The 23,667-nt window shown below is 38.8% G+C and overlaps 4 protein-coding genes across 4 annotated transcripts; 1 reads left to right on the top strand and 3 right to left on the bottom strand.

The window, feature by feature from the left end:
- Nucleotides 1-243: 243 nt before the first annotated feature.
- LOC145475519 (putative skeletal organic matrix protein 8) lies at nucleotides 244-1,004 on the top strand. Its single transcript, XM_081455270.1, has one exon. The coding sequence runs from the start codon at nucleotides 376-378 to the stop codon at nucleotides 979-981; it is 606 nt and encodes a 201-aa protein (XP_081311396.1). The 5' UTR covers nucleotides 244-375; the 3' UTR covers nucleotides 982-1,004.
- Nucleotides 1,005-2,788: 1,784 nt separating this feature from the next.
- On the bottom strand, nucleotides 2,789-7,356 carry LOC145475503 (uncharacterized). The gene is made up of 2 exons (XM_081455269.1): nucleotides 7,239-7,356; nucleotides 2,789-3,665 (listed from the first exon to the last, which is right to left on the bottom strand). The coding sequence occupies exons 1-2, from the start codon at nucleotides 7,326-7,328 to the stop codon at nucleotides 2,793-2,795; spliced, it is 963 nt and encodes a 320-aa protein (XP_081311395.1). The 5' UTR covers nucleotides 7,329-7,356; the 3' UTR covers nucleotides 2,789-2,792.
- A 2,393-nt stretch (nucleotides 7,357-9,749) lies between these two features.
- Nucleotides 9,750-11,095, bottom strand: LOC145467541 (uncharacterized). Its single transcript, XM_081451100.1, has one exon. It carries the CDS (start codon nucleotides 10,840-10,842, stop codon nucleotides 9,865-9,867), a length of 978 nt encoding a protein of 325 aa, XP_081307226.1. The 5' UTR covers nucleotides 10,843-11,095; the 3' UTR covers nucleotides 9,750-9,864.
- A 3,805-nt stretch (nucleotides 11,096-14,900) lies between these two features.
- On the bottom strand, nucleotides 14,901-16,851 carry LOC145476217 (uncharacterized). The gene has a single exon (XM_081455356.1). The coding sequence runs from the start codon at nucleotides 16,679-16,681 to the stop codon at nucleotides 15,575-15,577; it is 1,107 nt and encodes a 368-aa protein (XP_081311482.1). The 5' UTR covers nucleotides 16,682-16,851; the 3' UTR covers nucleotides 14,901-15,574.
- Between the last annotated feature and the right edge of the window lie 6,816 nt (nucleotides 16,852-23,667).

Raw genomic sequence — 23,667 nt, 5'->3', positions numbered from 1 at the left:
TGTTGTAATTTCTCGCGGCTCCTGTATTTTATTTGTATGTATTTTCGTTATTATTTAGTGGCACTAGTCTTAATCAGTAACTGTATTCATAAAATCAAAACGAATGCTCGTAAACACAATTTTAACAAAAGAAAATTGAATAACATTATCAGATTTAACTTGGAGTTTTTCTTTACATTTATCTAGGTGATTCTGTTTTTCACAACTTTATCTGTGGTTTCAGTTTGTGTTCGTCAACTCGCGCGCGCTCAGTCATCTACGCAACAAATCACGCGAGTTGCACTGAGCCATGGCGATCACGAAAAACGTCATCATCCCTGCAAGGCATCTGTTACCAACATCACTGTCCCTACCGGGAACAGTGTAACTTTGTGCATGGTACCCACAGAAGAAGAACTTAGAGAGCAACTGAAAAAAATCGGAGGCCTGAACAGGTATTATGCTGCAGTAACGAAGGAGGAAGCTGACGAATTTGTAAGCCTCCTCCCTTCCCCCCGACCAACCTCTCCTAGAGAAAAAGCCGTGCCTTTCCCTATCATATGGAGTCATCTCTCGTCTGCAGTGTCACGCAACAGAAGGGCTGTGTCACTCCGTACAGACCAGGAAAATAACATAGTAAGCTCCAAGAAGACTCGTTGTATCCATCGTGGCGATCGAACAGAACTCGGCATGGTTCGCTTGTGTTCCGAGTGCCAACGAATCTCCCGGCTGAGTTCCGATCGTTTCCCACGCTATATCAACGAAGTTGCTTGCAGCGATGAAATTCCAACTGGAAGAGCGCTGGAAGAGGACGACTTGTTTTGCAACAAGAACAAAGGAATGTGCATTCAACGTTTTCTTTTAATAGATTTTCTGGTAAGGACTGAAAACTACGTAGAAGTTCCCTCGCCAGATTCTGAACGCTTTCCTAGAGCTTTCAAGCAAGTTTGGGAGCCTTACACTCAGAAAATCCGCAGTTGCTGCGAATGTCAATTATTGTAAAAGTTTGAATGTAGATTAGACGTTAATGTAGGTCGGCCGAAAACGATGGCAGTATCAAATGCTGGGTCAGATCTGAGCGAAAATTTCATGTTTTGGGTTAAAGTACAGTAAACCTTCCCCCCACCTTACCGTTACCTCGTTAATACGGTCACCTTTTTTATTACGGCCACTTATTTTCTGTCTCGGAAACGCCCTTTCATTTTCTTATCTAACCCTGTTAATACAGCCAACACCTTTAATACAGCCAACGGCCACACTCTGAAATCCCAACCCGTTTGATACTTTGCAACTTTACCCTTAACAAGGCCACTCGATTGACGAGTCAGTTATGTTCATCTTTCCATGGTTTTAAAAATATTTAATGTACTGACTGAATTCCAATCTTTTTAAAATTATACCTGCATTCTGCATGCTTATTAACGAACAGTTGTTTAGAGGTGCAATTGTGATATATCTGTCAAGTCGTCACTTAAAATGGAGTCACTTAATACAGCCAAATTTTCATCGCCTATAGGTTATCGTGTTAACGTGGTTCCACCGTGCATGTGGTAAAGGTAGCCATTTTTTTTAATGAAATAACCCCGAGAAGGTGGCCACAAAACGGAAGATAACAACAAGACAAATAGCCTGTAGCCAGACTCTATAGCAGGAATTTGGCATGTTCTCATGCTAAACCAACAAGGTAATATTGTAACAAGAAATTTGACACAATTATGCCATTTTAATTTAATTTAAATCTGACAAATCTGGTTTTACATGTATTCAGGTAGTTACTGTTTTAATTCTTCCAGTTACAAGTTTCTTGTGATGTTTCCGCAAAAATTATCTTTAATTTTTAATCAATGTACTGTCTAATTCTCATTACCATAGCGAAGAAAGAAATGTATGGAAACCAATAACGAGAATTTTTGTTTTGAACTTGGAGCTGAATGAGTTAAACAACACGTTTTACATGCGTTTTAAGAGAGCTACATAGTGTCAGAAAACTCAGTGGTAAGGGGGGGGGGGGGGGTCACTCCCATCTCTAAACTACGAAGATGTGCCGCCTCAAAGAGTAGGGTTTTAAGGTGGCTCAAAACAGTTTCCAGCAGTTATATTTTGATGGGTCATTATAGCCACTCTAAGACGCACCTTTCGGCAATGTTTACATAGGGTTCAGAGCCACCTTAAATTTTCAAAAAGTTAAGTTGGCTCTGAACCCTATGAATTTTTTTAAAACTTTGCCAAATGTTGCGTCTTATCATGCTTATTAAAATTTAATAAAATAAAAAAAAAAATCACTGAGCCGTTTTTGAATTATAAGCCCCTGAAGCTGTGATTGACGGTGTTTTTAGCAGGTCATACTGTTGTTATGGTAATCTATTGTGTCACGAAAATCAATGATAACAACGTGTTCACCAACAATGGGCAGTTTTTTGATACCATGATTGTAGCATCAAGTGATGAAGAGTGGTTATAACGACCCATCAAAATCTAAGTGCTGGAAACTGTTTTAAGCCACCTAAACCGTTTTAGTTTAGAATTAGGTTTCGATTGTGGCCTGAAAATTTCTGCAGATCTACGTACGTGACCGATACATTAAATGTAACGAGGGAAAGTCACTGGATTTGATGTAATCTTGATCAGTGATTGAAAAAAAAAAAAATAATAATAAGGCCAAAATTTTAGAATATCAAGTATGAAATAGGGAAGACGAAAATAATTATGGGCTAGGGTTTTAAAGAACCGGCGGCACTTTTCCCAGTACCAAATTCCCTGGATCTATCCCGCGCCCTCCCGAGACCAGAAAACTAAAATATCTACATACTGTACTAAGGTTGGCCCTGACACTGGCAACAGCTTCTTATCTCTTGGGCGAACGGTTTCCAAACCTGCCTGTAGACCACGCTGTATTGTGGATCAGGTGACGGAATTTGTTCATAGTCGTCGGTTTGGACCAGAAGATCTTGTGTAAACGACTGCTGAAGACACATACCGTCTGTACGCTGACCGCAGAACTGCGGAGTACCGCCAAATATAGACGTACTCGCACCATCTGTTCCGCAGATTTTTTCGTTGATGAGTCGGGGGAACTTATTTTCTGGTAGCTTCGTTATCCACCAGCATTCTTGGCAGAGGTGCCGAAACCCCACTGAAGATATCTTACCTTTATCGTCACATTGCTGTATACCCTCCTTCAGTGCTCTTTTTGTTCGGCCATAATTGTCTTCTTCATCCCTAAGGTAGTCTTCTTTCTGGTCAATGGAGCGTCGTCGTTTTCCACTGACGTTGCTTGACCACACGATCGGTTTTGGATTACTGGCGATGGGAGCAAGAGGATTTTCAAAATCCAAAGCGGCTTGCTCCAAGCTGACTGCGACGTAATGTCTGTTGAATCCGCCAATGGCTTGAAGTTCTTCCTTGAGCTCATTTTCTGACGGTACCAAACACAGGACTTTGTCACCTTGCGAAGTAATCACCGTCTGATTCACCTTAGTTTTGGCACAAGGGTGAGCGGAAGTCTCCTCTCCATCGTTTTGTAACAGGTCTTCGCCTTTAGTAAACTCACGGTCCCCTCTATCTCCGTTTCTGTAAATGACGTCACTGTTTTGGATGTCACTTGCACTTTTGCTCGGCATGGAGCTTGCACCAGTGGCTAACAGTATAAGCGTCATAACCGTCAGTGAAAGAGGCCTTACTAAAATCTGAAAATATACAATGAAATAAAAAAGTTGTGGAGGTTCAAGTTGTTGTTTTACAAAAACGTGTTAACGGATCAAATGGTTTCGGGTTTTACAAAATTCTATGAGAGAGAGAGCTTGTGTAAGTAAATGTTAAAAATATCTTTAAAAAGACTTAAGAGGCTGTAACCGACCACTGATTTTACTTCGAAAATTCGATTTTTCTCATAAGCTGGGATTTCGAAGCCCTTACCTAGTCAATCACTAAAATGAGTTTTATTTGATTAAAAATTCTAACTGAAGTTTACTAGGATATATTGAAGTTCGGTCCGCTCGACACAAGTTGCATGCCTGCCGAAACTGGAAAAATAGCACATATTGCCGGCGCTCTAAAAAAAATAATATTCGCTCAAAAGTCCCAATTCTTTTTTTCAACTATAGATATATCATGGCAGTTTGTTTAGCCATGTTGCAATTATAATTCAATGTTGTTCCTTCAACGGTTAAAAGAAGATTTTCTACCCGTTAAATCGAGTTTTGAATCAAACGCGAAAATAGCTCTACTTTGAAGGCACGTTTTAAAAATGTGGCACCCGTTTGAACCTGCTGAACTACATGAATAGAAAGTATAAATTCCCTTAATTTAAAACAATAATAAAATTTGTCTGCCCACTAGGTTTAAGTTAAAGTTCAGGAAATTTTGAAAATATTCCAGCGAGTAACTAACACCTCGCCTTCGTAAAGTACTCCGATAAATTCACGTAAATCTCTTACCTGGCTTCAAGATTAAAGTTTTGGCCCTTTGTAGCGATCCTTGAAACCTAGGCAGCATTAAAACTGCCAGCTCTTCCTTCCAGCTGTAGGTTTGTATATAATTAAAGTACATTTACACGTTCCTGATCTGTGTCGAGCGTGACGGTCACATACTTCGATGTTCTTTGTATTACTGACTGTTGTTTTCCTCGAAGCCGGTTTAATCATGTAGACTCCTCTTGAAAGGTTTGTAGAAGCACTCTTTTGGACAACTCTCGGCACACATACATGTATGAACAGTAAACGGTGATCCACCGGGGAGCCAAGGAAGGATCGATAAATGCCACGGCCATTTTGTGTTTACAACGTGTGTTTTAGTTCCCAATCTTCCCATGAGTATAACGGGGAAATGATGTGGTGTTCTAAATTAAGGGAAATTTATACTTCCTCTCTACATAGTTCAGCAGTTTCAAACAGGTGCCACATTTTTAAAACGTGCCTTCAAAGTAGAGCTATTTTCGCGTTTGATTCAAAACTCGATTTAACGGGTAGAAAATCTTCTTTTAACCGTTGAAGGAACAACATTGAATTATAATTGCAACATGGCTAAGCAAACTGCTATGCTATATCTATAGTTGAAAAAAAGAATTGGGACTTTTGAGCGAATATTATGCTTTTGAGCAATATGTGCTATTTTTCCAGTTTCGGCAGGCATACAACTTGCGTCGAGCGGACCGAACTTCAATTAATCCTAGTAAACTTCAATTAGAATTTTTAATCGAATAAAACTCATTTTAGTGATTGACCAGGTAAGGGCTTCGAAATCCCAGCTTATGAGAAAAATCGAATTTTCGAAGTAAAATCAGTGGTCGGTTCTTACAGAGACACCCTCTTAAAGCTTATTGTTAAAGGTTGATTTTTACCGCCATTAAGCGTCTTTTTAACAATATTTTTAACATTCACTTGTAGTATAAAAGACGCTACGCAGTTTCTTCAATACTATAAAACTTGTGTAAGACCGCGGTGTTGTTTACAGCGTTTTTAAATGCACCAAAACACTGAAAGGAATCATAACTGATGAGGACTCACACAGTTGTAAACAACCCAACCAAATAAATAGAATTGGAAGCCGCGACTAGCAAACCCCAAGCGTGGGAAAATGTGCCTAAGACAAGATGCAGTTGGTTTTGCGCAGCGTCCACACTACGCCTGAGAAATTGGAAAATGCAGCTTTATTTCTACGGCAAGGTCTACCGTCCACACTAGTCTGTCACGAAAACGGAGCTTTTCGAAAACCCTCTTCAAGGCGCAGGAATTTGAAAACGCCTACCCTTCCCTTCCCTGATCGAGTTTTCTTCAAACGCAAATCCAAAATGACCGACGATTGTTGCGTTTTTCATTGTGGGCGGAAAATATTTGATGCGTTATTCAGAGCGAGACTTCCGTTTTCAAATTCCTGCGGCGTAATGTGGACCAGGCCTTAAGTTTGCTCCTGAATAGCTTAGGAATAACCACAATGTCTGATTGGTTAGAGCACTGGCGCATGTTTTTTGCACGTAAAACCAAACCAAACCACAAAACTGCGAGAAATTGGTCTCGAAATGCACTTTAGATCTTCAAATGACATTAGTTAACTATTCAGTGCCGCAATTTCCGCCTTACTTCACGTTGCCAATTGTGGGAATATTGCAAGTTTGAACAAACAACTGCGGTGTCTGCCGGCGCTACAAATTACACAAATTATAAGCATAAGACATTGTTTAGTTAAAATGGACCTCGCAGAGGTTGCCATAATCCACGAGTGTGATAATAATTTTTCTTTTTTTTAACGTTTTTTGTTTGCTTTACTACTGATATCAGCCTTAACAGTCACTTAAAAAAATTGAGAAAAAAAATTGTGTTTTCTTCAGTTTCATACGCCTGTAAAATAGTTCATAGTGAAATGAAACCAATACAAATTTCTTTATCTATCCACAAAATGATCCCTGGTAATGTAATAAAATTAGTGTTCACTGATGAATTACTTTTTTCTAACTTTTTTCTTTATTTCGTCTGTCAAAATGATTTCAAACTCAGTATGGGTCTTGCAATATACCAAGTCGATTTGAATATTACAGTGAGCAAATAATTTTCACTCGGAATATTGAAAATAGCTTCAGGGCGTTACACTGGACAATAAAATGAAAACCGATATTAAAAATAACGCGAAAAAAAAAAAAGAAAGAAAAAGAAAAAAGCAGCCTCGTATTGTACGGCAAATCGACTCATGTCGATGATTATTATGTATCGATATCTTAAATCCAGCGCTATTCAGTTTTTAAGCTGTGTTTTGATTCGCTTACATCTGCATTCGCTAAAGTGAACTAAATACTAATGGCATGATTCGATGCTAAAAGTAAAATTCTTTACCCTTGTTTGGTCGATCGCCAATTCCAATCCCACGCCGAAAGAATTAGTCAGACGAGGAAAAGCGTTTTACACGGAGCATGGTTAGGTGTTCTCAACCATTTCATGAACGGCCACAATTGTTAGAGAGCTTTCGGTGTTAATTTAATATAACTTCTTGTGGTAACAGACAGTGATTCATTATTCAAACTTATTCAATTTTACGACACTAGTAATAACGAAGAGACCAAAGGACAGAATGTCTAACTGAGTGTAACTGAAACGCGACTTCAACATTGAACAACTAATATTGCTATATTCTGGACAAAAATTTGACCTCTCTTTCCGAAAATGCGATTCTATTGTCAGTTTCACTCGATTCACGCACTTTTTGAATATGCATTTCTCTAAATCGGTCAGTAGGAGATGTCAAATACTGTTTCTCAACTTCTTTCTTACCTTCATTTTTCCAAATGCTGCCGTCCCACTTTCTGCAAACGAAATAAGCTCAACACTTAACATGAAGGCAATAATTGGTGAAGTGCTCATATGTAACCCCCAGCTATTAGTTTTAATAACTTTAACCTTGTAAAACAAATAGTCATGACATTTGTCATTATCTCGATAAACAAACGCACTCGTTTGTAAGTTTCTATCAACCTCAATCTTCCTCTTACAGAGATCTACACAATAAGAAATTTATAGTACTCTTTTATTGCGATCGATACTGTTTCAGAAAGCAACTTTGATGTACGAAACTTCGAAAAGTGTTCGCATTCAAGTATCCTTATTAACTAATGAATTGATATTAAACTTGTAATTGGATGTGCCCACGTATTATTTACAAGGTGGATACTTTGTCTCAAGCGACAATTTCTCAGGAGCAAAATAGCGATGACTTAATTTTCATTAACAATTTACAAGCCAGAATAATTTGGCCCCTTTTTCTAGGAAAAATTACCACAATGAATTGACACAGTGACGAAAGATAGTTTCTTGCCACTGATAACTCTTCAAACCTCCACTCAATGTTGTTAATTAATGGCATTCTTCTGGTAGAAATGACCGTTTTCGCAGCATTACTTACTTGCCTGAGATAAATCCCGTATAGACCTTTTGGTCTGAAGATGCCTCCAAGTCTTCGTTCTGCACTGAACCACGTTGGAAACACGAGATAGTACCGTCTCGTAGGCGTTGCCCTGGTTGCCATTGGTTATCAACATCTTACATGCTCCATAGAAACATCCTGCCGCAAACAAAACAACTGAAATTGGGAGGAAATGCTTTGCGATAGCCACCAGAGTCCAGAGCAACGAAGAAAAATATAAAAAAATATTTTTAAAAACTCGTAAAACAGTACTACAGTCAACGAATTCAAACCTTAATTAAAAACACTGATAAGTAAAACTAATTCTGTGCAAATGAGTCTCGTAAACTGAAACAAGCATATTTTCGACGCTGATCTAACATGGCAAAATTAATCTTTAAAAAAGAAAATAAAATAAAAAAAACCTAATGTAAAGACACATCGCAGGTTGAACTGAGTTTTGTCAAAGTGCTCAAAATGAAATCGGCGAGGTTGCGATCCTTGGTCTTTCTTATGGTCAATTTGTACGGTGTTCGGCATTGGCAGAAGTAATTAAACTACAACCCTCATTCAAACTCAACATTTCATTTTAAAAACTCCGAGGTGGTCTCTAAATAAAACAATTTAGTTTGACAAAAAAAAAAAAAAACATTTTGCAGTAATAACAAGTCTGAAAATAAATGCATGAAGCTTTTGAGTTTGACTTGATTGTGACAGACTACGCGTCTCTGTTTTGAATTATATAACGTTAATATCAGTAGAAGCAGACCAAATATAAATATTGATAAAGAAGGCCTTGCAGTGGTCTGTGAGTTTCAACAGAAGCCAAGGTAACTGGCACTAAGCGAGACACAACTTAATCGGCGTCTTCACTCGGCTGTGTCGCTGTTTTTGGCGCCTGTTATTGGTAATCGGTACAAGATGTCAGTTGTTATTATGCAAGATACCAAACCAAACCAAAAGTCAGTCAGTAGTCTACAGAGTGAAGAGAATAGCTATGTCTGTCTTTCGATGGCTAAGACTTTTTAAACGCTGCTGATTTAAAGTGAATTGCCATGAACCATTACCGTTGGGGCAATGTCAGCCTGCGGGGCAGGCTGGGATGGACTTGCAACGTGTTCAGTTAATTCCTAGTTGCTGTATGTTACAGAACTACTTTGATAAGTGACCCGGGTTCTAATAATAATAATAATAATAATAATAATAATAATAATGATAATAATAATAATAAGGTTCTTAAAAGCGCATTTTACAGTCCTTTCACATAAAAACCCTATCAAAAAGCCCAATCAAAGAACGCTCTCTTAAAAAGAAAAGTTTTTAATCTTGATTTCAAACAGTCCACGGTGAAACACTGTTTAATGACATTGCGCAAGTCGTTCCAAAGCCTTGGTGCGACAACCGAGAAAGATCTGTCGCCATAGGAAGCCGTTTTAGTTTTAGGAGTAGACAGCAAATTTGAACTACTTGGCCGTAGTGAACGCTGAGGTTCTGCAAAATCTAGGAATGGACTGGACTGCAAACTTAACGTAATACTACGAATATACAATACAAATTATTTTCAATTTTATTAATTTTAAAATATGCATTTGTAGAAAATTTTTGGAGATAAGTTGTGCAAGAGGTCATGGTAATTAGCTTTTTACTCCACCCGAGGAAATGTTCTTTTCTTGGTATTATAATTTAGTTCGCGGTACTTAGACATTTTACTGTGTCTGCTGAAAATGCAGAACACGCTAAGCGACCACAGTGATGTTACTCATTTTCAGGCTACACAAACAATCTGGTTTGAATGAAATATAAAGTTGTCTTGTGTAAATCTATGTGTTAATGATACGACTGTGAGGTAAAGAACAAGCCTTTATACTCGTTTTTCGAGCGCTGTAAAAAATGCTCAAGATTCCAAACATCGTGGTCGCAATTAAGGAAAAACCACAACGACTAAACTTCCGATTCGTTTCCATACAGCTCAAAATGAGAAATCTGGTCACTAGAAAGTTAAAAAAGTGTTATCATCGGACTTGAGGGCAACAGTTCGCATGCGCAGTGGCGTCGTATCGTTTGAGTGTATACTTCCCATTTCTCTGTGTAAACATCGTGCCCAGCCTCTGCACTTAATGCGGCATTCAATTCCCAGCCACCAGCAAACTGTAGCAAATCAAGCGTCAAAGTCTTTTGTACACAGAATGCACCAATACCAGGAAGATAAGTCGACACCATTTGAGGATCGCACAGTAACTCATTAATATACTCAGGAAATCTTCGTGGCGTCGACGGCTGGCGCGTTATGGCCATACATACGGGACAGATTCTCAAATGCCCGGATGGTGTGGGCGTTTTCCCTCCATGACACTGAACTATCAGTGTTTCTCCTGGGTTGATACGTACGCTCCTTTTCTGTCGACGAGAAGGTTTGCGGTTCAGTACAAAAGACGACTGACTGAGGTCCAAATGTCTCCCTGTATCCAGATCTTTAAACTTCAGAGCTTCTTTGTAGGACGATGCTAGATACTGGTGATTGTACATTCCACGACAGTTCATTTCCTGCTGCAGCTCAGTGCTTTGCCATCTTCGGCACTCAATTTTGCCAACTTTGTAATCCATGTTGGGCGCTTGAATAGAATTACAAGGGTGATGGTTTGTTTGATTTCCTGCTGTTGCATTGTTGTCTTGGAAATTGCTGTCATTTTTAGCAGTTCCATTATTGCTGACGATTACTTTTTTAACACCGCTTTTTCCTTTCTTGCCTCTCCTCGTGGTCAGCAATACTTTGTGTCTCTTTCTTGTTCTGCGTCTGCTCCTAGCAAAGTTGCCTCTTCGTTTGCGGTGCCTTCTAACGTTACGAACTCCACTATTTGGCCATCGACCCTGGCTTGACTTCGTTGCGTTTCCTGTTGAGACTTTACTTTTCACAACTGCTTTGCTCATCGACAATTCACCCTTTGAAGACATAAAAGTTTTACTGTTAGAAAACATTGCGGCTTTGGTTGGTGCTTCGTTGGCCCGTTTAGACGCAGCTCCACTGTAAAGGCTCCTTGTTCCAAGCGGTTGTGTTCCATCGGTCCCCTTATTAAGCCCTGTTGGGCGTGTAACTTTACCAGAAGGGGTCAAATGGGTATTATGGCCATTCACCACCGCCAGTTGAAAACACAACACAGCAAAAGACGTGGAAAGTAGAACGCTCTGAAACAAGTTAAAATTTCATTTAACATTTACATCTTCTGTTATTCATCAGCTCATCAGTTAGGATACCTGATTAAGCAACGAGTTCTTTAGTTGAATTGTTGGAAAATTTGATAAAAAAAAGAATAGAATTTAGTTTTCTAAATTGTAGATATTGGGAAAAAATTGTAATAAGCGACGCTTTCTTCCAAAGCTTTTAAATAGAACACTGATGCCAATACAAAATTGCAACATTTTGGTTACCGCTGGTTAGAAGCCCCCCTTTGTCTCATTCCCAGATTAAGTTCCTCGAGTTAAAAAGCGAGAAGTTAATTATAAGGACTATTTACTTTGAATAAGGATCTGTTACCTGTATTAATTCCATGATCATTTCCCTGTAGCTGCCGATAGAATTATTACCAAGTAATCTCCAGTAAAAGACAGCCGTGACGTATGCCTTACTTTCCACCTCACTAGAACAGAAATAGTCAAGAGCTGTGTGTTAGCATGTCAATAGTGCATCATCCCGTAGGATAGAACATCCCTTACATTTCTAACCACCGTCCACTACCTCGTATAACCCAAATTCCTGTGCTTATAATGAAAAACTTAATTTCGATTCCGAAAAACCAAACCAATTCAGCCAAATATTGTACATGAAGTTCAGCATGTCTTACGCAATATTACATAAAAAAAAATTGCAGCTATCATTTGAGACTTGACTAATTCCTAGTAGTTCAATTGCAAATCTAACGTTACGGTGCGAGCTTATGCTTGACTCTTCCAAGGGGCGAGAATTAGGATGCAATGAAAATTTTGCTGTGTTTAGAAAGTTCTATCGCTACAGCCAAACCGTTTTATCATAAATCTTGGACATGATCGACGAACACAACTTCAAGGACCAAGCACTTGTGCTTCGATATAGCATTTCGCTGTCAACGGTTTCTCTATTCTGTTTAGATCGACTTACCTTAGCCGCCGTTTTCCGTACCTTAACTGAATTTGACAACTTCATGACTTTCCGTGCTTGCTCAAATAATTGTCTGTACATTAGTGGACAGAACTTGTACTTGGCGTGCAATACTCAATGATATCTAATGAGAGAAAATGACCTTTAATGTAAAACCCTGGTAACCATTAGCCTTACGCGTGGCGCCTGTCTTTGCTTTGATTTTTTCAAAAATATCAAACGTGGTCGGAAAAGAGGCATGTTTCTAGTTGTTAATAGAACTACGCCTACAATTTCTTAGGAATTCTTTTCAAGTCCAACAGATTTAATGAGACATCGGTTTCTTTCTAAACGTAGCTTGTGAAATAAGGAGCATTCACAGTGATGTGATGCGGCCTGCTAATGTTGCACGCAGTTTTCGTTCCTCTTACATCTGAAAAAAACTTTTTGATTGGTTTGTTTTGATAACGTAAGTTATTCTTCTATCATCTATTCCAATTCAAGCGGTTGATTTCTAGGTTTTCAGAAGATTTGAGGACATAAAATACTTTACTCAAATCATCAAGAGACAACGTACGGTTTATTTCCACAAGACCCGAAAAGAGACAAAAAGACAAAACTAACCAAAACCAGCGAAATGTCGGATTGATCCCCAATGAAAAACCATGGCCATTTAAAGCAATTACAAATTATCAAAATCAATCAACAAAAAAGGAGAAGCTGAGCTGCGTCGCAATATTTGTGCTCTATGTTGTCTATTTTGGCCGCGTCACCCGTCTAGCTGTCAAATATAACTTCATAATCAACACTTTGTCACTATAATGAAGAATGCACTTGAGGCACTTAGTTGAATCTTGTTGCATCTTCAGTAGAAACTCCACTCAACTGATAAGAGAAAGCGCATACCTCCCTTAAGAACTTTAGGTGGAAAGAAAACTGGACTTTTTGCACAAAATAACTGATACCAATCTCGTCTAATTAATTGTTGCTTTTTAATTGCATACTAGATCCTAATTACGTTTCACTAAAGAACTGAATAATTCTATATGATTAAGGCTTTAGCTGTTATCTTATCAAAAACAGAACTCTTTGAAGCAGAGTCGCCAATAAAACCACATGCCCGGGCTCGAATGAAGAACGTTATTCATCTTGTCTTTAGGTAAAAAGGCAAGATCAAACATAACAAATATATGGATGTTCTAAGAAAATATACCGTGAAAAAAAAAAAAACAAAAACAAAATAAAGCCGTGTACAAAAGTTCAAGATTCACCAACCTTTCATCAAGATATGCTCAGTTGTGATCCATCCAGACAGGAATTCCTTTATAGTTTTAAACCAGCTTTAAGAAACAGCAAGGCTTTACCAGTCAAAACAGTATATATATACCGACTGTATTGCCAAATAAGGAATCCATGCATCTGCTCCCTAAGCAATATTGGCCAGCAATTCTAGCTAGTGGCACGCTAATGAATTATTTTGTTCTTTTTTGTACTTTACGTGAATTTTCTGTTTAATATTTTAGCCCACCACTGCCCCTCCACTTAGTTTGCACTTATAAACTTTATTGCATTCTTATTTAGTATTTCATATACATATACATGTTTATTCAGTCTTGATATATAAAATCTAAATTTTTGATACAAAGTTGATGTGCATGCTATAGACTAGCCAAAGTATTCATACTTTCTTGTCAAACAATATCGTCTGTCAAAAGGCCAACTGTGCAATATAACAGTTGATACAAATACTCTTAATTCATATGATTAAGTAAATGTCCATTAATAGCAACACGAGAAAAAAAGGATAAAAACGAACGTAGTTGAAGTGTTTGTAGCTAGGAATCTTAACAACTTTTTCAACCTTTACACTCTCTTATTCATAAAAATATACTTTATTAGATAATCGAGGTTAACGTTTGCAAAAGTTAAAGAATATTATAAGAATTAACCCGCGAAGTCGAGATTCTGAAGAGATTATAATTTTGAGTGTTGAAAATGTGTAAGTACACTACAATTTCATGTCTTTAACTGAACCGTACGTATAAAGATTCTTCCTTTCCCAAATGGCAAAACCACCAAAAGACAAGCAAAAACAGCTCTAGCTGTATGTTCTATGCTAATAACATTTCTGCAAGAAGTTATGTGAGTCACATCAGGCTTTATTACCTGCCGTCTGGCTCCAAAATTACTCCAACGCCATTAAAGTCATGATACAGGACAGATAATCGGACGTTGTGTCGACATAGTCGACCCATAATCTAAGAATATTCACAAGAATATAGAACATAGAATGATCACCTAAGCCGAAAAAACAATATTCTTATATATTAAATCGAGTGTATAGCAAACTTTTTAACAGGATTACAATCTGTTTTCAGTTTGTCTTTTTGCAACAGAAAATATAAAGTATTTCGCTCTGTGGAATTGTTGCATGGTCGCAGCAACAAAGTACAAGTAACGCATCAAAATACGTCAAACTCAATTCGTAAGGTACCTAGTTACAAACTATATGATGTAAGTCAAGGTGATACAGGTCTAATATTCGTAAGAGCCTAGTAATTGACTCTTCCTCTCACTGTCTTGAAACAGTGGGTGAGCAAGAGCACAAGTAAAACGACATAGAAAAACACCTTTCCCAACTGAACTTCTCAAATGACTCTTCCAGTGTTTTCTTTGCCATCTCGAATACAGAGCAAGAATAAATGTTTTCTATATTGTTACTATAACTCAAATGTATCGGATTTGGTTACGAATTGTTTTATTTTGAAGAGATAAGTCTACAGTAGAAGTTATTTGCTCTAAATATAGAAACAATTAAAAAAGCAAACGGAATTCTTACTTCATAAAAAAAATACCCTCTAAAGATCTAAGTAGAATTATAAGCGACAGGTTGTAAATTTTAAAGACTGTTCATGAACAAACATGTACCATGTAGTCTTTCAACACCGAAGTTTCACGTCATTGTCGTTGCTGATTTCTTTCAAAAGAATTAAGGCGATTTCCGCAGAACATTCGCGCAATGATGGCAAAAATTAAGTTACCAAAAAAACCTCATAGCATGGTAGTATAAAGCTAAGAAGAACTTATCAAGACTTAGGATCTCAAGCTAACCCCGCGAGAGAAAGTTGAACTTGAAGTTATCCATATTTCAATAAAAACGGACTTTTCGCGTTAGTTGAAAACACAATAACGCACACATTAAGCATTCTTACGGGTTTGACATTAAATTTCTCGAGAATGCTTGGGGTTTAATCGCGGGGTCTACAGAAATGAATTACAGTGATATGATTTAAATAGTACTCAAAAAGTAACCGTGCTGTGAGTAGATTTTTAGTAAATTATTTTTGCACTTATTGCTGGAACTTTGAGCGGAATCCGTCTCAACATTTTGAGCGTCATTTTAGAGGTTCAAATTTGTTGCATACATTTTTGGAAATTAAGCCTTGCTTTCTCTCTAGGAATAATCGCTCTGAAATACCTGGAGGGATCTTTTACTGAAGGCGATCAACGCCTTGTTTTTCATTAGTAACGATACACTGTCAAGGAGAAAGGTGACGACAAATCATCAACAGAAAAAAAATATATTGATACACCCTGTCATAAATACATCGCCATCGGACTTGAGGGTAACAGTTCGCACGCGCAGTGACGTCGTATCGTTTGAGTGTATACTTCCCATTTCTCTGTGTAAACATCGTACCCAGCCTCTGCGCTTAATACAGGATTTAATTCCCAGTCGTCAGTAGACTGCAGCAAATCAAGCGTGAAAGTCTTTTGCACACAAAACGCATCAATACCAGGAAGATAACTTGACACCATTTGAGGATCGCACAGTAACTCATTAATATACTCCGGAAATCTTCGTGGCGTCGATGGTTGTCGTGTGATGGCCGAACATGAGGGACAGATTCTCAAATGCCCGGATTCTGTGGGCGTTTTGGTCGCGTGACATTTAACGATCAAAGTCTCCCCCGGGTCAATATCAACTGCCTTCTTCTGCCGTCTGGAGGATGAACGATTCAAGACAAAGGAATTGCTTAGGTTCATCGTTTTTCCTGTATCCAGATCTTTAAATCGCAACGCTTCTTTAAAAGACGATGCTAGATACTTGTGATTGTACATTCCACGACAATTCATTTGCTGCTGCAGATCAGTGGTTTGTAATCGTCTGCACTCGATATTGCCAGTTTTGAATTTCATTGCGGTTGTGTTGACCCAGTTACAAGGATGTTTCCTCCCGTGAGCAAACATCGTTAGGTTTAACTTGTTTTGAACACTGCCTTGAATTGCAGTGTAATTTAAATCTGTAATGTTGGTGACGTTTTGTATGTCCACGCGTATGCCTCTGTGCCTGACACCAATTCTAACACGTCTTTTTGTCTGTTTGACTCCACTTCTGACACCACGCCACCCACGACGACCACTCGAATGTCTTTTGACTGTTGTAGAGTTTTGAACTGCGCTTAGCACCTTTGCTTTTGCCTTTCTTATTGACCTTTGTGCCCTAAAACGATCAACAGTCAATGCGTTTCTGTTCGTTGAGGTAGTATTGTTGCTTGGATGGTTGAATGCTTTAGTTGGGGATACTCCGTCCTTGACAGAAGTGACTATACTAGCTGGAACCTTTCCAGGAGGGGCCATGACGCTATCATTGTTTTGTATGTTTTCCTTCTGTCTACTGTTAAGAATCCGACCATTTGCCATTGGACATTGAATAATAAACACAGCCAAAAACGTCGATAGCAAGGTAATCTGGAAAAAAAAATGTCAAAACTTTACTTTTCGCTTTCTTCTTGTTTCAGCGTTAACTTTCGGGATAGTTGCGCAGAAAATGGCGCCTTCCATGAAATGTAAAGGCAGTGTAAGGGTGGGGAATGTTTATAAAAACGATCTGTATGTATAAAAAATTTTTTTACAAAGTTGCTGTAGCTTAGCACATTTCAGGACCACGTCAAAATAGAAATATAGCTTACCTGTATATACTCCCAAACTTGTTCGTAGACAAATTTCGTTTTATTCATACGAGACTGCATCAAAATTTCACTTCCTTAAATGGATGACTGACCGAATGACTGACTGACTGACTGACTAACTGACTGACTGACTTAATGAATGACTGACCGAATGACTGACCGACTGACTGACTAAATGACTGAATGACTGAACGACTGAACGACTGAACGACTGAACGACTGAACGACTGAATGACTGAATGACTGAATGACTGAATGACTGAATGACTGAATGACTGAATGACTGAATGACTGAATGACTGAATGACTGAGTGACTGAATGACTGAATGACTGAATGACTGAATGACTGAATGACTGAATGACTGAATGACTGAATGACTGAAGGACTGAAGGACTGAAGGACTGAACGACTGACTGACTGAATGACTGACTGACTGAATGACTGAATGACTGAATGACTGAATGACTGAATGACTGACTGACTGAATGACTGACTGACTGACTGACTGAACGACTGAATGACTGAACGACTGAATGACTGAACGACTGAATGACTGAACGACTGAATGACTGAACGACTGAATGACTGAACGACTGAATGACTGAACGACTGAATGACTGAACGACTGAATGACTGAACGACTGAATGACTGAACGACTGAATGACTGAACGACTGAATGACTGAACGACTGAATGACTGAACGACTGAATGACTGAACGACTGAATGACTGAACGACTGAATGACTGAACGACTGAATGACTGAACGACTGAATGACTGAACGACTGAATGACTGAACGACTGAATGACTGAACGACTGAATGACTGAACGACTGAATGACTGAACGACTGAATGACTGAACGACTGAATGACTGAACGACTGAATGACTGAACGACTGAATGACTGAACGACTGAATGACTGAACGACTGAATGACTGAACGACTGAATGACTGAACGACTGAATGACTGAACGACTGAATGACTGAACGACTGAATGACTGAACGACTGAATGACTGAACGACTGAATGACTGAACGACTGAATGACTGAACGACTGAATGACTGAACGACTGAATGACTGAATGACTGAATGACTGAATGACTGAATGACTGAATGACTGAATGACTGAATGACTGAGTGACTGAATGACTGAGTGACTGAATGACTGAATGACTGAATGACTGAATGACTGAATGACTGAATGACTGAAGGACTGAAGGACTGAAGGACTGAACGACTGACTGACTGAATGACTGACTGACTGAATGACTGAATGACTGAATGACTGAATGACTGAATGACTGACTGACTGAATGACTGACTGACTGACTGACTGAACGACTGAATGACTGAACGACTGAATGACTGAACGACTGAATGACTGAACGACTGAATGACTGAACGACTGAATGACTGAACGACTGAATGACTGAACGACTGAATGACTGAACGACTGAATGACTGAACGACTGAATGACTGAACGACTGAATGACTGAACGACTGAATGACTGAACGACTGAATGACTGAACGACTGAATGACTGAACGACTGAATGACTGAACGACTGAATGACTGAACGACTGAATGACTGAACGACTGAATGACTGAACGACTGAATGACTGAACGACTGAATGACTGAACGACTGAATGACTGAACGACTGAATGACTGAACGACTGAATGACTGAACGACTGAATGACTGAACGACTGAATGACTGAACGACTGAATGACTGAACGACTGAATGACTGAACGACTGAATGACTGAACGACTGAATGACTGAACGACTGAATGACTGAACGACTGAATGACTGAATGACTGAATGACTGAATGACTGAATGACTGAATGACTGAATGACTGAATGACTGAGTGACTGAATGACTGAGTGACTGAATGACTGAATGACTGAATGACTGAATGACTGAATGACTGAATGACTGAAGGACTGAAGGACTGAAGGACTGAACGACTGACTGACTGAATGACTGACTGACTGAATGACTGAATGACTGAATGACTGACTGACTGAATGACTGACTGACTGACTGACTGAATGACTGAATGACTGAACGACTGAATGACTGAACGACTGAATGACTGAACGACTGAATGACTGAACGACTGAATGACTGAACGACTGAATGACTGAACGACTGAATGACTGAACGACTGAATGACTGAACGACTGAATGACTGAACGACTGAATGACTGAACGACTGAATGACTGAACGACTGAATGACTGAACGACTGAATGACTGAACGACTGAATGACTGAACGACTGAATGACTGAACGACTGAATGACTGAACGACTGAATGACTGAACGACTGAATGACTGAACGACTGAATGACTGAACGACTGAATGACTGAACGACTGAATGACTGAACGACTGAATGACTGAACGACTGAATGACTGAACGACTGAATGACTGAACGACTGAATGACTGAACGACTGAATGACTGAACGACTGAATGACTGAACGACTGAATGACTGAACGACTGAATGACTGAACGACTGAATGACTGAACGACTGAATGACTGAACGACTGAATGACTGAACGACTGAATGACTGAACGACTGAATGACTGAACGACTGAATGACTGAACGACTGAATGACTGAATGACTGAATGACTGAATGACTGAATGACTGAATGACTGAGTGACTGAATGACTGAGTGACTGAATGACTGAATGACTGAATGACTGAATGACTGAATGACTGAATGACTGAAGGACTGAAGGACTGAAGGACTGAACGACTGACTGACTGAATGACTGACTGACTGAATGACTGAATGACTGAATGACTGAATGACTGAATGACTGACTGACTGAATGACTGACTGACTGACTGACTGAATGACTGAATGACTGAACGACTGAATGACTGAACGACTGAATGACTGAACGACTGAATGACTGAACGACTGAATGACTGAACGACTGAATGACTGAATGACTGAATGACTGAACGACTGAATGACTGAACGACTGAATGACTGAACGACTGAATGACTGAACGACTGAATGACTGAACGACTGAATGACTGAACGACTGAATGACTGAACGACTGAATGACTGAACGACTGAATGACTGAACGACTGAATGACTGAACGACTGAATGACTGAACGACTGAATGACTGAACGACTGAATGACTGAACGACTGAATGACTGAACGACTGAATGACTGAACGACTGAATGACTGAACGACTGAATGACTGAACGACTGAATGACTGAACGACTGAATGACTGAACGACTGAATGACTGAACGACTGAATGACTGAACGACTGAATGACTGAACGACTGAATGACTGAACGACTGAATGACTGAACGACTGAATGACTGAACGACTGAATGACTGAACGACTGAATGACTGAACGACTGAATGACTGAACGACTGAATGACTGAACGACTGAATGACTGAACGACTGAATGACTGAACGACTGAATGACTGAACGACTGAATGACTGAACGACTGAATGACTGAACGACTGAATGACTGAACGACTGAATGACTGAACGACTGAATGACTGAACGACTGAATGACTGAACGACTGAATGACTGAACGACTGAATGACTGAACGACTGAATGACTGAACGACTGAATGACTGAACGACTGAATGACTGAACGACTGAATGACTGAACGACTGAATGACTGAACGACTGAATGACTGAACGACTGAATGACTGAACGACTGAATGACTGAACGACTGAATGACTGAATGACTGAATGACTGAATGACTGAATGACTGAATGACTGAATGACGGAATGACTGAATGAATTATGACTGAATGACTGACTGAATGAGTGAATGACTGATTGAATGACTGAATGACTGAATGACTGAATGACTGAATGACTGAATGGCTGGATTAGTGAATAAATAGTGAAAATTTCTTGTCGGTACAAGCACACAAACTAAATTAAAACCGGCAAAATCAAATCCTATACCAAAGATATCACAATTCATTCTTCCCCCCCTCCCCCCCCCCCCCCCCCCGCACCCCAGTGGTGAAATAGAATTTTAAAATTAGCATTTTACTGCAGACTTTTAAAAAGAATTTTAAAAGACAGCTGGATTTCTACAGTTAGGCCTACCGTCCACACTAATCCGTCACGAAAACGAAGCTTTCTGAAAACACTCTTCAAACAGGAGGAATTTGTTAAGGTGTGGACGCAAAACACTTTGAGCTTTTCGAAAATGCTGACATTACGATAATCATGTGATTGCCCCGGCCAAGTTTTCCTCAAAGGCAATTCCAAAATGACTGATTATTGTTCCGTTTTCAAATTCCTCTGGCGTAGTGTGGACAGAAAACATTTGACGCGTTTTCAGAGTGAAAGTTCCGTTTTCAAATTCCTCCGGCGTAGTGTGAACGGGTACACGGTTGGCCACATCATTTGCTCTTCATTATCTGAAAAAATGAACTTTCTCACCTGCATCAATTCCATCCTCACGTTCTAGCCGCAAAATTTAGCACAAGATTATTTGTAATCTCGCTGACTTCGCTGAGGACAGGAAAATGTACTCGTCAGTTGTGAAACACCGACAGATATTAGCCAAGAAAACTCTTTGAACCTGCCTCTTCCTAAAGGAGGTAATTTAAGATTCATACCTGAATAAAAATGAGAATTGTAAAACCACTCTGATAATACCAGTTATATTCCTTGCTTATGATGGAATCATTTTTACAGTCCTCCGTCTCACAGTTAAACCTTGCGTGTCTGCTTTCTGTGTAAACCAGTCAGCTTTGCAATATCTAAATACAGTTATGAAACGATTCGAACAAGGGGTCCAATAAAATGTGAACAACTATTGACGCACTAAACTAAACAGTCCCCAGTCTTTATCAGTATGCAAGGTTTTTGTAGCTTAGAGAATATCAAGAGCTACCTGAGAAGTTCAACATCGGCTATACCAATAACTTTCTGGTAGAAATGTTATTCCGGCGTTATTGACACAAACGGAAAATCTATCTTTGAAATGTTCTTTTTTTGAGAAAATAGTTTGCACTTGTGAAATATGTTGTCACTTTTCACGATGATTACTAAGGAAAAAAAAACAATAAGTAACATAACAAAACATGCAGCTGATCTGTGATCTGCGATATTTCAGTCTTCTATTACGTCAACCCTGACAAATACTGGTTTAATTTTAAAAAGATGGAAGTATGACATAAGTCAATCAGTGTCGGGAAACTTAAAGGTTCCTCATTAAGGTACTTCGACTTTGGCCTTCAACTTTTCAAAATTTTCCATTCGAACGATAAAATTCAACCATTACATATAAAAATTGGATTGTATTTTGCTGAAACTCGAATGACTATCAGTTCTGATTGTTAACATTTTTCCGTTATTTGTCATTCTAATAAAAGATGGCGACTGCCACATTTACTCATTATTCTTAGCGCGCTTTAATAACGCTCATGAAAACGTGCAGAAACTTTCACTTCTTCGAATCTAGCATACACAAAATGTTGCTTTCCTTGTACTTTATACTAGACTATGTAAGGTTTCTATGGTATTGTGGTAAAATGTACAACTACCATCGTTTTGTCCTACGGAAGATTGCATCTGCTGTGACGCATAGTTCTGCACACTGCATAACGGCCAAATTACCCTAACTACTTACGATTTTTAAACTGTTACTTCATTGATACAAATAGCTCAACAAGAGTGCTTACCCAAGTTTTCAATTTCCTTGGATCCAACATAGTCAGCGTAGTCCTAATCGTTCGTTAGTGGTTAATTACGCTTCCTTGACTTGGGTGAGTAAATTAAAGGTAATTTAGCGTGGCAATCTTTTAAGTCCCAAGGAAACCGAATGTTTAATCACAACTGACGGAGACTTCTTTGGTATTACGTCATCCTACCACTTAACAGTTGTATTGTAAGCAAAATGGAAGAAAATCGTTTCAGTTCTAAGCATTTCTCTGACAAAACCCGCACAATGGTTCTAATTACTGGATTCCCTCTTTATTGTCTGACAGTAGAGGCTAAAATATTTCAGATTTGGAAAGATGTATTCAAGCTATAGAGGCTTCGTGATCTTTTAGAGATTGATCACCTCCAGGTTAAGTCAATGACACATTATCGAAGTTCCAATACAAAAGGAAACTGTACTAAGCTTTTACAGCGCACTTAAATTTGTATTGGTGTTTCAGTGATATAGAGTAATTTAAAAATGCTTAATAGTGTCGATTTAATCTAAATTACTGATTTTCATTTGTTGATTCAGTGACCTACCTAATGTTATCAATACATTGTACACAAATTAACTGAAGTGCCTTTCTAATACTATTAAGTACATCTATTACATATGTATTCCCAAAGTCGTAACTAGCTCTTGAAAACCAGAATCCAATTCTAAAAAAACTGGTTGCTTTTTCTTAGTGCCACAGAAATTCTGACCAAATTCAACTCAAAATCTTAAAAACTCGCCTTAACTTTTCGGTATAACTAAATTTGCTTCGCGCTTGCAATCTCCTAAGATTGGCCCTAGTAACTTTGACAACTAGTTCGTCAGGTTGGAAACAATTTCGCAGAAACACACCCCTGTTAACTGGAACTCAGGGCATAACAAGGTTTTCCCGTGACTAGAAATTCCAGAAAACATCAAGTTTCGAAATAGCTGTACATATTTTTTGTGCCATCAATAAAGTTAAAATTTTCATGCAT

Source organism: Orbicella franksi, chromosome 2 (genome assembly GCF_964199315.1).
Source record: "Orbicella franksi chromosome 2, jaOrbFran1.1, whole genome shotgun sequence".
NCBI lineage: Eukaryota > Metazoa > Cnidaria > Anthozoa > Scleractinia > Merulinidae > Orbicella > Orbicella franksi.
This window is presented reverse-complemented; position numbering and strand designations above follow the sequence as displayed.

Excerpts from the sequence above, each read along its gene's own strand:
- LOC145475503 (XM_081455269.1), bottom strand. The coding sequence starts at position 7,328 with ATGAGCACTTCACCAATTATTGCCTTCATGTTAAGTGTTGAGCTTATT. Across the intron at positions 3,666-7,238 it reads CAGCATTTGGAAAAATGAAG|ATTTTAGTAAGGCCTCTTTC; the intron begins GTAAGAAAGAAG and ends GTATATTTTCAG.
- LOC145475519 (XM_081455270.1), top strand. The coding sequence starts at position 376 with ATGGTACCCACAGAAGAAGAACTTAGAGAGCAACTGAAAAAAATCGGA.
- LOC145476217 (XM_081455356.1), bottom strand. The coding sequence starts at position 16,681 with ATGGCAAATGGTCGGATTCTTAACAGTAGACAGAAGGAAAACATACAA.
- LOC145467541 (XM_081451100.1), bottom strand. The coding sequence starts at position 10,842 with ATGTTTTCTAACAGTAAAACTTTTATGTCTTCAAAGGGTGAATTGTCG.